The sequence below is a fragment of the Meles meles genome, chromosome X (assembly GCF_922984935.1).
Source record: "Meles meles chromosome X, mMelMel3.1 paternal haplotype, whole genome shotgun sequence".
In the NCBI taxonomy this organism is placed as follows: domain Eukaryota; kingdom Metazoa; phylum Chordata; class Mammalia; order Carnivora; family Mustelidae; genus Meles; species Meles meles.
The window spans coordinates 65,313,821-65,327,138 of record NC_060087.1 but is presented as its reverse complement, the minus strand read 5'-3'; the positions used below and the strand labels follow the sequence as shown (position 1 = coordinate 65,327,138).

The 13,318-nt window shown below is 35.7% G+C and overlaps 1 protein-coding gene across 4 annotated transcripts in view; it reads right to left on the bottom strand.

Moving 5' to 3' along the window:
- Positions 1–13,318, bottom strand: part of ATP7A (ATPase copper transporting alpha) — a 174,799-nt gene that overhangs the window by 53,043 nt on the left and 108,438 nt on the right. For all 4 annotated transcript variants that reach the window (XM_045995381.1, XM_045995383.1, XM_045995384.1 and 1 more), the window contains 2 exons: positions 9,920–10,123; positions 6,787–6,950 (listed from right to left, as the gene is read on the bottom strand). In XM_045995381.1, coding sequence (XP_045851337.1) covers positions 6,787–6,950; positions 9,920–10,123 — 368 coding nt within the window. The remainder of the gene's footprint in view (positions 1–6,786; positions 6,951–9,919; positions 10,124–13,318) is intronic.

Here is a 13,318-nt window from a genome sequence, read left to right as displayed (position 1 = left end):
AAGGGGCGGGGGTGGGAGGCTGGGGGAACCAGGTGGTGGGTAACAGGGAGGGCACATATTGCATGGAGCACTGGGTGTTGTACAAAAACAATGAATACTGTTATGCTGAAAAAAATAAATAAATAAATTTAAAAGAAAAAAATGCTATGAATAAGATGCAACCTAAGCTAGATACTCTGTGGCTAGGGTAAACGAGGCAGAAGAACAAATTAGTGATCTACAAGACAAACTGCTAGAAAGGAAGGAACATAAGTAGGCCTGGAATACCTTAAAATCCATGAAAACAGAATTAGGGAAATAAATGAGGCCATGAAACGTTCCAATGTCAGAATTATTGGGATCCCTGAGGGAGTGGAGAGAGACAGAAAACTAGAAGATATATTTGAGCAAATCATAGCTGAGAACTTCCCTAATCTGGGAAAGGACACAAGCATTACTGTGCAAGAGGCAGAGAGGACCCCTTCCAAGATTAATGAGAATAGACTGACACCACAACATATAATAGTACAATTTGCAAATCTTAGATATAAGGAAACAATCTTGAAAGTGTTGACAGGGAAGGGATTTCTTAACTACAGAGGGAGGAACATCAGAATACGTTAGGCCTGTCCACAGAGACCTGGTAAAATAGAAAGGGCTGGCAAGACATATTCAGGGTACCAAAGGAGAAGAACATGCAGCCAAGAATACTTTACCCAGCAACACTGTCTTTCAGAATGGATGAAGAGATAGGATCCAGGACCAGCAGAAAATGAAAGAATATGTGACCACTATGCCAGCCCTGCAAGAACTATTAAGGGGGGGGTCTATAAAAGGAGAAAGACCCCAAGAGTGATATAGAACAGAAATTTAGAGACAATCTATAGAAACAAGGACTTCATAGGCAACATGATGACAAGAAAATCTTATCTGTCAATAATCACTCTCAATGTGAATGGCATACATGCTCCCATGAAAAGGCAGAGGGTTGCAGACTGGATAAAAAGACAGGACCCATCCATATGCTGTCTACAAGAGACTGATTTTGAACCTAAAGATACATCCAGATGGAAGTGTAGGGATAGAGAACCATCTTTCATGCTAACAGACTTCAAAAAAGCTAAGGTAGCAATTCTCATATTAAACAAATTAGATTTTAAGCTAAAGACTGTATTTAGAGATACAGAAGGACACGATATCATTCTTTAAGGGTCTATCTAACAAGAGGCTGTAACAACTGTAAATATCTATGCCCCCAAAATGGGAGCAGCCAACTACATAAGCCAGCTATTAACCAAAATAAAAAGACATACTGATAATAATATATTAATAGGAGGAGACCTCAACATTCCAACTCAGCAACAGACAGATCATCTAAGCAAAAAATCAACAAAGAAACAAGAGCTTTGAATTACACACTGGACCAGATGGACCTCATAGATATATATAAAACACTCCACCCTAAAACAACAGAATACTCATTCTTCTGGAGTGCACATGGAAGGGTCTCCAGAATAGACCGTATAATGGGTCACAAAAAAGGTCTCAAACAATACCAAAAGATTGAGATTATTCCCTGTATATTCTCAGACCACAGTGCTTTGAAAGTGGAACTCCATCACAAGAAAAAATTTGGAAGAAATTCAAACACTTGGAAGCTAAAGACCATCCTGCTGAAGAATGTTTCAGTCAACCAGGAAACCAAAGAAGAACTTAAACAATTCATGGAAACCAATGAGAATGAAAACACATCAGTACAAAACCCATGGGATACTGCAAAGGTGGTCCTAAGGGGTAAATACAAGCTATCCAAGCCTCACTCAAAACAAACAAACAAACAAAAAAACAGAAAAATCCCAAATTCACCAACTAACTTTACACCTTAAAGAACTGGAGACAAAAAAACAAATGAAGCCTAAGCCATCCACAAGAAGAGAAATTATTAAGAGTAGAGCAAAGGTTAATGAAATAGATACCAGAAATACAGTAGAGCAGATCAATGAAACTAGAAGCTGGTTCTTTGAAAGAATTAATAACATCGATAAACCACTGGCCAGACTTATCCAAAAGAAAAAAGAAAGAACCAAAATTAATAAAATTATGAATGAAAGGGGAGAGATCATGACTAACACCAAGGAAATAGAAATAATTTTCGTAAATTATTATCAATAACTCCATATCAATAAATTAAGCAACCTGGAGGAAATGGATGCCTTCCTGAAAACCTTTAAACTACCAAGACTGAAACAGGAAAAAATTCACAACCTGAATCGACCAATGACCAGTAAAGAGATTGCAGCTGTGTTCAAAAACTACCAAAAAACCAAGAGTCCAGAGCCTGATGGATTCCCTGGGGAATTCTACCAAACATTCAAAGAAGAAATAATATTTATTCTCCTGAAGCTGTTTCAAAAAACAGAAACAGAAGAGAAACTTCCAGACTCATTCTATGAGGCCAGCAGTACCTTGATTCCCAAAACCAGGCAAAGACTTCATCAAAAAGGAGAATTATAGACCAATATCCCCAATGAATATGGATGTCAAAATTCTCAACAAGATCCTAGCTAATAGGACCCAACAGTACATTAACAGGATTATCTGTCACGACCAGATGGGATTTATCCCTGGGATGCAAGGGTGGTTCAACATTTTCAAATTAATCAGTGATATAACACATTAATAAGAGGAGAGAGGAGAACCATATTGTACTCTCAATGGATACAGAAAAAGCATTTGACAAAATACAGCATCCTTTCCTGATTAAAACTCTTCAGAGTGTAGGGATAGAGGGAACATTCCTCTTTCATTAAAAAAAAAATCTATGAAAATCCCACAGTGATCATCATTCTCAATGGGGAAAAGCTGAGAGCCTTTCTCTTAAGATGAAGAACAAGACAAGGATGCCCACACTCGCCACTATTATTCAATATAGTACTAGAAGTCCTAGCAAAAGCAATCAGACAACAACAACAACAAAAATAAAAGGTATTCAAATTGTCAAAGAAGAAGTCAAACTCTGTCTTCGCAGATGAAATGATACTTATGTGGAAAACCAAAAGACTCCACCCTTAAATTTCTAGAACTCATACAGCAATTCAGTAATGTGGCAGGATACAAAATCAATGCACAGAAATCAGTTGCTCTCCTATACACTAACAATGTAACTCTAGAAAGAGAAATTAGGGAAACAATTCCATTTACAATAGCACCAAAACCCATAAGATACCTTGGAATAAACCTAACCAAACAGGTGTAGGATCTATACTCTAGAAACTACAGAACACTTATGAAAGGAATTGAATAAGACACAAAAATATGGAAAAACATTCCATGTTCATAGATCAGAAGAATAACCTTGTTAAAATATCTATACTTGGGGTGCCTGGGTGGCTCAGTGGTTTAAGTCTCTGCCTTCGGCTCAGGTCATGATCTCAGGGTCCTGGGATCGAGCCCCGCATCGGGCTCTCTGCTCAGTGGGGAGCCTGTTTCTCCCTCTCTCTCTGCCTGCCTCTCTGCCTACTTGTGACCTCTCTCTCTGTCAAATAAATAAATAAAATATTTTTAAAAAAATATCTATACTTCCCAGAGCAATCTATACTTTCAACACCATTCCAATCAAAATATCAATGGCATTTTTTAAAGTGCTGGAACAAACAATCCTAAAATTTGTATGGAACCAGAAAAGACCCTGAATCACCAAGGAAACATTGAAAAAGAAAAAACAAAGCTGGGGGCATCACATTGCCTGATTTCAAGCTATATTACAAAGCTGTGATCACCAAGACAGCATGGTATTGGCACAAAAACAGACACATAGACTAATGGACAGAATAGAGAGCCCAGATATAGACCCTCAACTCTATGGTCAACTAATTTCCGACAAAGCAGGAAAAAATATCCAATGGATAAAAAGAGAGTCTCTTCAATAAATGGTGCTGGGAAAATTGGACAGCTATGTACAGAAGAATGAAACTCGACCATGTGCTTACTCCATATACAAAGATAAACTCTAAATAGATGAAAGACCACAGTGTGGGACAGGAATCCATCAAAGTCCTAGAGAAGAACATAGGCAGTAACCTCTTTGACATTGGCCACAGCAACTTCTTTCAAGACAGGTTTCCAAAGGCAAGGGAAACAAAAGCAAAATGAACTTTTGGGACTTCATCAAGATAAAAAGCTTCTGCACAGCAAAGGAAACAGTGAATAAAACAAGGAGGCAACCCACAGAATGCAAGAAGATATTTGCAAATGACACTACAGATAAAGGGCTGATATCCAAGATCTATAAAGAACTTCTCAAACTCAACACCCAAAAAAACAGATAATCATGTCAAAAAATGGGCAGAAGACATGAACAGACATTTTTCCAAAGAAGACATACAAGTGGCTAATGGACACATGAAAAAATGTTCATCATCATTAGCCTTTAGGGAAATTAAAATCAAAACCACACTGAAATATCACCTTACACCACATAGAATGGCAAAATTGATGAGTCAAGAAACAACAAATATTGGAGAGGTTGTGGAGAAAGGGGAACCCTCTTACACTGTTGGTGGGAATGCAAGTTGGTACAGCCACTTTGGAAAACAGTGTGGAGATTCCTCAAAAAGTTTAGAGCTACCCATGACCCGACAACTGCCCTACTGGGTTACCCCAAAGATACAGATGTAGTTAAAAGAAGGGCCATATGCACCCCAGTGTTCATAGCAAAAATTTCCCCAATAGCCAAAATGTGGAAAGAGCCAAAATGCCCTTCAACAGACAAATGGATAAAGAGGATGTGGTCCATATACACAACGAAATTTTACTCAGCCATCAGAAAGGATGAATACCCACTACTTACATCAACATGGGTGGAACTGGAGGGGATTACGCTGAGCGAAATAAGTCAAGCACAGAAAGTCAATTATTGTATGGTTTCACTTCTTTGTGGAACATAAGGAATAGCATGGAGGACATTAGAATAAAGGGAAAAATGACGAGGGTGGAATCAAAGGGGAGACAAACCATAAGAGACTGTGGACTCTGGGAAACAAACTGAGGGTTTTAGAGGGGAGGTGGTAGGGGATGGGTTAGCCTGGTGGTGGGTATTAAGTAGGGTATGTATTGCATGGAGCACTGAAAGAGATAGTAGAGGATATGAACTGACAATTCACAGAAAATCAGAATGTTACCACTTTAAGCATATGAAAAGATATTCACCTTCATTTGTAATAAGAATAAATAATCATGTAATACATAAAAAATGAATCATGTAACACTACATCAAAAACTAATGATGTACTGTATGGTGAATAACATATCATAATAAAAAAATAAAAACAAGAAAATAAAAATAAAATTGTTTTTTAAAAATTTTAATATAAAAAAATAAATATTAAAAAAAAACCCACCCATTCTTTTAATAGCTGCTTAGTATCATACTATATGGACATATTGTAATTTATGTATCTAGCCCCCAGTATTAACATTTAGTTTTTTTCTTATTTTTTGCTATAATAAAAAATAGTATAATGAACACAGTATGTCATTTCATACATATGCATCTATGTCTGTTGGATAACTTCTGTGAGTGGAACTTTTAAAGCAAAGGGTATGTGCAATTTTACTTTTGTTAGACATTGCCAAATTCCCCTGTTGAGAGCCTGTATCAATTGGTGTTAACAAAATTATGTATTATCTTTACCAATCTAATAGGTGAAAAGTGGCATTTCAATGCAGTTTTAATTGCTTTATTCTTATTACGAATGAAGGTGAATATCTTTTCATATGCTTAAAGTGGTAACATTCTGATTTTCTGTGAATTGTCAGTTCATATCCTCTACTATCTCTCTTCTGGGTTATTGGTACTTTTTTATTGATTTATAATACCTCTTCATATATTAGAAAATTAACCTTCTTCTATGATAAGAAATAAATTCAATTTTCATCTTTTGACTTTGTTTATGGTATTTTCCTTCCAAAAAGAAATTTTCATATGTATGAATTTATCAATCTTTTCTTTATAGGTTTTATATGATAGTTAGAAAGGCCATTGTCACTCTAATACTACTTTTCAAGTGATAGGTTAGATGTTATTATTAGGAAAAGCTGGGTAGAAGCTTCATATAAATTCTCTACTCGTTTTGCCACTTTGTGAGTCTAAAATTATTTACACAATGGATTAAAATACATGTATAGTAAAAGAGATACACTAAAATGTTAATGGAGAATCTGGGTGGTGGGGATAAGGGTTTCCACTGTACAATTCTTTTGACTTTCCTGATGTCTCAAGTTTTTATAATAAAGTACTGGGGGAAAGAGCTCTAAATATTTCTCCTAGTGATTTCATGTTTTTTGACATTTAAAGTTTTGACTGAGGTGGAACTAATTTTGGTGCAATATTACATTTTTTGTTTTAATTGTTTAAGTTATATAAATAAAACTCAATTTGCTAGATTGGCAAAAATGACCATTTTAAAACAAACAAGGCTTCACCTGGTTTTATAGCTTCATCTATAAATTTTAAGTCTTTGATGCATCTGAAATTTATATTCTAGCTACTAGGTAGGAATCATACTATATTTTAAAAGTTGATTTCCATTTATTTATTCAAACCTAAATCTTTTTTGGGTCTTAATAGAGAGATGATTGTCTTACATTCCATGCTTAAGTCATATATTATCCTTCTATTTTCCAGTTTCCTTAATTTACCTTTTATGTCTTATTTTCCCAACCCTTAAATATCTTTGAAACTATTTTCTGAATCCTCCCTATGTTTTTTCTGTAAATTTTATTAATCACACAGAAATGATTACTTACAACAAGTTCCAAAACACCATCTCCTTCATCAGCATTTTCTATCATAGTAGCTCCAAATCCAAGCTCTCGGATGAACTCAGCTATCATTGGGGGTTGTATAACAGCAGGATTATACCTTACTTCTGCCTTGCCAGCCATCAGAGCCACAAGTACAGAATATATGCCTAGAAGCATTGATAAGAAAAACAATTGAGATAATACCCTTATAAAAAGAGTAATGTTATTAGTATTTTTTATGTATAAAGGGATTAAAGTGAACCTAGGGAAATTTGCTAGTTATTTATTAGTTATTAGTTAGCTTTTATACAGTCTTGAACCCAAACCAAATAAAACTATTTGAAATGGGGCCTTAGTTTCTTAAACTTTTTATTATGGAAATTTTTGACATATATATATACTCAAAAGAGAACAACATAATGAACTTGATACAACCATTGCCCAGTTTCAACAATTATCAATAATATTGGGGCTGGGGTGCCTGGGGAGCTCAGTAGGTTAGATGATCAACTCTTGATTTGGCTCAGGTCATGATCTTGGGGATCCTGGGATCAAGCCCCATGTTGAGCTCTGTGCTAAGTGAGGAGTCTGCTTAAGGATCCTCTCTCATTCTCTCCCTCTCCCTTTGCCTCCCCCTGTTCTCTCTCTCTCTCTAAAACAAATAAACAAAGCTCTTTAAAAAATTAATACTGGAGCTGTTCTTGTTTCATCTATATTCCTATCCTCTTACTTCCTGTACTCTACCCTGATTATTTTGAAGCAAAACCCAGATAATATTTCATATGTAAATATTTAAATACATATCATTAAAAGACTCCTCTCTTTAAAAAGTACATATAACACCTTATCATACCTAAAATAATTCATTATCACCAAATATCCAGGCAGAATTCACATTTCCATAGTTGTCTTGTAATTGTTTACTAGTTTGCCTAACACAGTTTCTTTTTTTTGAATTGGGATCCAAGTAAGGCCTATGAATTACAATACGCTGAGACCATATCATGTAAATATAAAGCATTTGTAGAAACCAATAAGACAGAGACCTAGAGAAAGGAACTTAAGCACTTAAGGAAATCACTGCAGTTATAGCAAAGAATCCAATATGTACCAACATGTACATTATAGCATAATCAAATAATAGTGATTTCTTAAAATTATCAAATTTTACTGTCTGGTACACACTAATATAAAGTGCTCTTATTCATGGGGGGGAGTGCCAAACAACTTGTTAATTAAACAAATGAGTTCATTTTATCACAGTCATCCTGTTCTCTAGTACAAGCCTTTTATTAATAACCATCCTACTTCTCTAGGCCAGCTATTGCTGACAATGCCAGGAAGAAAATTAATTCTGCATAGCAGAAGTGTCAGCTCTTTCTGGTTATCTATGGCACTTGGCGGCTACCTGACAGGCAATGGGGATCAACAGGTCAACTCTACGGTTGGATAAAAAGAAAAGAAAATAGTATTAACTTAATAATAGTTTTTAATAAGAAAACAAAGTACCTATATAATCTAAGATTTCTATAAAAAATGCTTACATTCTGGGCTTTGTGGATACCAAATAATTCAGAGGACCAGTTCATAGGAAAGCATCAGTAATAAGAGTAGGGTACAGAGAAAGTAGAAAAAATCTTTTTGCTTCATTTGGATGTAATCTATAGCCAAACAGAAATAGAAGGGAAAATTTGACTCTCAAAAATAGGTTCATACTTACATAAATTATGGCTAACTTTTTAAACTCTTACTTCAAACTATAATTAAAACTCTTCATTTTTATAAATATAATGTAAACTAAACTAAGAGACAGCGAGTGTTATATAATTTTTTAAAAAGTGAATATAGTAACCCCAGCTAGGCCAATGGTATTCTTAATTGGGTAAAGAGGTAGTAAAGGGGATAGTAGGAAGCAATAGGAAGGATCAATCCGCAGAATCGATTTTTTTTTAAAAAGATTCATGATTGGCATAGGCATTATTTATCTTACAAAAAAGGCTATTTCTGAATTGCCAAAAAATTATTGGTTCTAAAATTAAACAAGAACTTTACAAACTTCTTTTGTTTTCATTTGTTTGTAACCTCCCTCCTTTCCCCTTTTAATCATTCAAAGTGTAATATAAGCTTCAGCCTCAACTGCATTCTAATTAGATATAATGGAGATTGAAATGACATGCAAAAATGACACAGTGCAGATAAGGGAATAACTGAAGATGGCTCTGTATAATATACACTTCGTTATAATTTTCTGGCCCATATATATAAGGTAAGGCGTGTGTGTGTGTGTGTGTGTTATAAGGCCTTTACATATAAGGCCTATGGACCCCAGCCCTATATTATTATTATATACTTTGAGTTATTGCCCCACAATAGAAGGGATAAGCTGACACTAATCTTACTTATTTGGCCCTTGTGACCAAGGGCATGTATTATTTAAGACACTCGGGCTAGTACCAAACCCATGATTTCAGTCTTATTGAACATAACTGCATAACTACATGGTTAACAAATCTATTATACCACAGTGTGAAGTCTATTAACATGAATGCAAACTTATAAAGTAAAACATTTGAGTATAACTGAATAAAAAATGTATGCTATAAATTTTCTAAGATTTTGTAACCTAGAGTTAAAATTTATACACAATACTGAGTAACTTTTTAACATTTTTGCTATAAGCAATTATCAGTGATAAAACTGTTGGAATAGAATACTATAATTCTAAACAAACTTAGTTTTGGTCTGGTTCTTGGTCCAGGTACAGTAATACTGAAACTTACGGACTATGGTTATTAGTTTTAAGCAAAGCTTTATCAGAAAATTTGTATGTTTCTTAACATTGATTGCAACCAAGGTCTATAGAGAATAGTAACCTTATACATTTCCTTCTGTTATTTTCCTACAAATTTCATTGATATTAAATTTACCGATTGTGAGATAAACAAGATTGGAACTTGGGAACAAAACACAAAAACTGACTGTCAGAAAGTCAAGGTTGTCCTGCACATCACTCATATGCAGGACTTCATAAGGCCCTAGCAAGAACCACAAAAATGGTTATAAAACAACTAAGAGGTCAAAAAGGAGAGAGTCCTCAAATCAATACACAAAATAACAGGCTCCAAGACTGTCTTACCTTCTTCTCGTCTTAAATTCCGTTCAATGTTTGCTACACAGGAAGCACAAGTCATACCAGTGACCTGTATGTAACACTTAGATGTAGTGTTTGCCTCCACGTCATTAACTGGTGTCATCATTTTAGTATAAAATTCATTTGTTGAGGTCAAAAGCGGCATTTCTGATGAGGTCTGAGCTATTATTACAAATGGCTCATTTGTATCTGGTGGAGAGGGAAAGATTCGTTTCATTTGAGGTATTCTTCAGCTGCATCCTGGTCATTTATCACAATCCATACCTCCAGGCACTGTCAAACCATTCCGTGTTTTAAAACCAGCATGTACCTAGAACTCTCAACACTACTTTTTACACTTTTCAGAAAGTGACTTCAAATTTCAATACTGCCTGTCCCAGTTCTCTGGAAAATCTGAACTAACTGAATAAACAAAGCTTTGGTTATACCAAGTTCTTCTAGCTATTTTCTCTATTGAAAATCCCAGCTAGAGAGTAGGTTGTTGATGGAAAGCTCTTATTTTTATAATGAACAGTTATCATCATGTTAATGACTTGTATACTGGCATTAAACTAATTCATGATATAGTAAGGAGAGCAAAAATGAATTTGTAAAACAGCATTGCAGTATGATGTCATTTGAAAATTTTTTGTGTAGTGGCACCTGCGAGGCTCAGTCTGTTATGTACCTGCCTTCTGCTCAGGTCATGATCCCGGGGTCCTGGGATTGAGTCCCATGTGACCTCACTGCTCAGTGGGGAATCCGTTTCTTCCCCTCCCTCTGCCCCTCCCACATACATGTGCTCTCTGTCTCTCTCTCTCACTTATTTTTTGCATGCATGCTCTCTCTCAAATAAAATCTAAAATATATATATATATATACACTAATTTTTAAAATTGCATATATGTATATATGAGGCCATGTACAGGGAAGTCAAAATATTAATGGTGGCTACTTCTGAGGAATGGGGTTCAGGCAAGAATAGAATGACAGATGAACACATTTTCTCTATAGACACTTCTATATTCTCTAAATTTTAAAAACAATATTTTTTTACATTAAAATGTCTTTGAGGACAATTGAAGAAAAGGCAAGGAGTAAGTCAGCAGTAATCTTTGTTATGTGCAAAGGAATATTTGGGGGGGATGCCTGAGTGGCTCAGTCGGTTAAGGATCTGACTCTTGATTTTGGCTCAGGTCATGATCTCAGGGTTGTGAAACTGAGCCCCATGTTAGCTCCATGCTGGGTGTGGAGCCTGCTTAAGATTCTCTTTCCAACTCTCCCTCTGCCTCTCCCCACGCTGCAGGCACATGGGCACATGCTCCAAAAAACTAAATAAAATGTTAAAAATAGAGCTACCCTATGACCCAGCAATTGCACTACTAGGTATTTACCCCCAAAATATAGATGTGGTGAAAAGAAGGGACAGGTGCACCCCAATGTTTATAGCAGCAATGTCCACAATAGCCAAACTGTGGAAGAAGCTGAGATGTCATTCAACAGATGAATTGATAAAGAAGACAGAGTTCATATATACCATGGAATATTACTCGGCCATCAGAAAGGATGAATATCTACCATTTTCATCGACATGGATGGAATTGGAGGGGATTATGCTAAGTGAAGTAAGTCAAGCAGAGAAAGACAATTATCATATGGTTTCACTCATATATGGAACATAAGCAATAGCACGGTGGACCATAGGGGAAGGAAGGGAAATTTGAAGGGGGAGAAATCAGAGAGGGAGACAAACCATAAGAGACTCTGGACGCCGGGAAACAAACTGAGGGTTTCAGAAGGGAGGCGGTTGGGGGAGGGAGTAACAAGGTCATAGAGGGCACGTGGTGTGATGAGCATCGGTGTTATACATAACTAACGAATCACTGAACACTACATCAAAAACTAATGATGTACTTACACAATGGCTAACTGAACATAATAAAAATAAATAAGTAAATAAAGTCATCTAGATTGTCTCCAGTTTTTGGTAATTATGAATAAAGCTGCTAGAAGATTTGTGTATAGGCAAAAGATTAAAATAAAAATATAAAATAAAATAAAAGGAATATTTGGAAAATCTCTCCAGAGAATGTTTATGGACTGTGAAACAATGGGAAATTCTTATCAACCAGAAGTTCCCCTGCAGTCTCAGAAAATCTGCCATTCTGTTTTAGTTTATCCACTGCAGTATGAATCATCTCCAAGAAGGGAGAAGTTATCCTCTCTAGCACATCCGTGCACTTGCAAAGCTAATGATTTTATACTCTCCTGCAGAGATAAGGAGGAAAAGAGGTGATGTGGCAATTTTCAGGCACCTAACTCGTTCTTTCTTCCCCTTGGGCAAAAAAAAAAAAAATGGTTCAGGTCTACTTGGCTAACCCACAGAGGAACCCCTGCATCAGAGCTGGTTTTCAGGATGCTAAAGAGGGCATCTTTTGCAGAAACTTTAATAGAAGCCTGACCATTTAACTCATAAATAATGACCTAGACTTCACAAATCAGTATAATAACTCTTACTGTTACTTACTCTTAATGTACATACGACAACCTGGGGGATTTTGTTAAAATGCAGATTATAGTTCAGGACATTTAGGATGGGGCCTGAGATTCTGCATTTCCACCATTCTTCCAGGCGATGGCACTACAGCCAACCTGGGTTACAGCAAAAGACACTTTGATCACAACTGACTAGATAATCCCAATTACAAAATTAGTCGGTCTCTGATCATAAGAAAATCAATTTAGAAAACTATATTCATTCAGATTGTGGGAGCATTATTTTAAAAAACAGATGGTAAAATTTACTAAATACTACTGTGATCTTAAAGAATTCAAAAAGGAAGCTCATTTGCCCAAAGGAAATAGCTGTGGCTTTGAAAAAATATATAAATCCATCCAGGAGCTTACTTCATTCTCTCACAATTACTATCAAGACTTCATTCTGAAATAAGACACTGAAAAAAAAAAGTTTATACTGCTAATTACTTTAGGCTCAGTATTCAGTTATTTCAGGTACCAGAGCTAACCTATAATACAGTCTGCAATTTTCACACTCTGGAAGTAGAGTACACAAAATTAAAGTAAGTCTTAGAAATAGTCCCTTTTAGCTACCTTGGCATGACCTCTCAACAAAGATCCATAAAATTGTGCTCTTTACCCCAGTGAGTGGGGTAACCAGAAGAGCAAAAGTTTCCATCTTCCACAGATGCAAGACAGGTGTAAAAAAAAAAAAGTCACACTGGATTAAATGACTACTTTTCTACTTTTTCTTACTTACAATAGCTAAATTATGAAAGCAGTTCAACTGTGCATCAATTGATAAATGGATAGAAAGTGTAGTGCATATACATATGTATACACACACATATACACAATGGAATTTTAGCCATAAAAAGTGAAATCTTG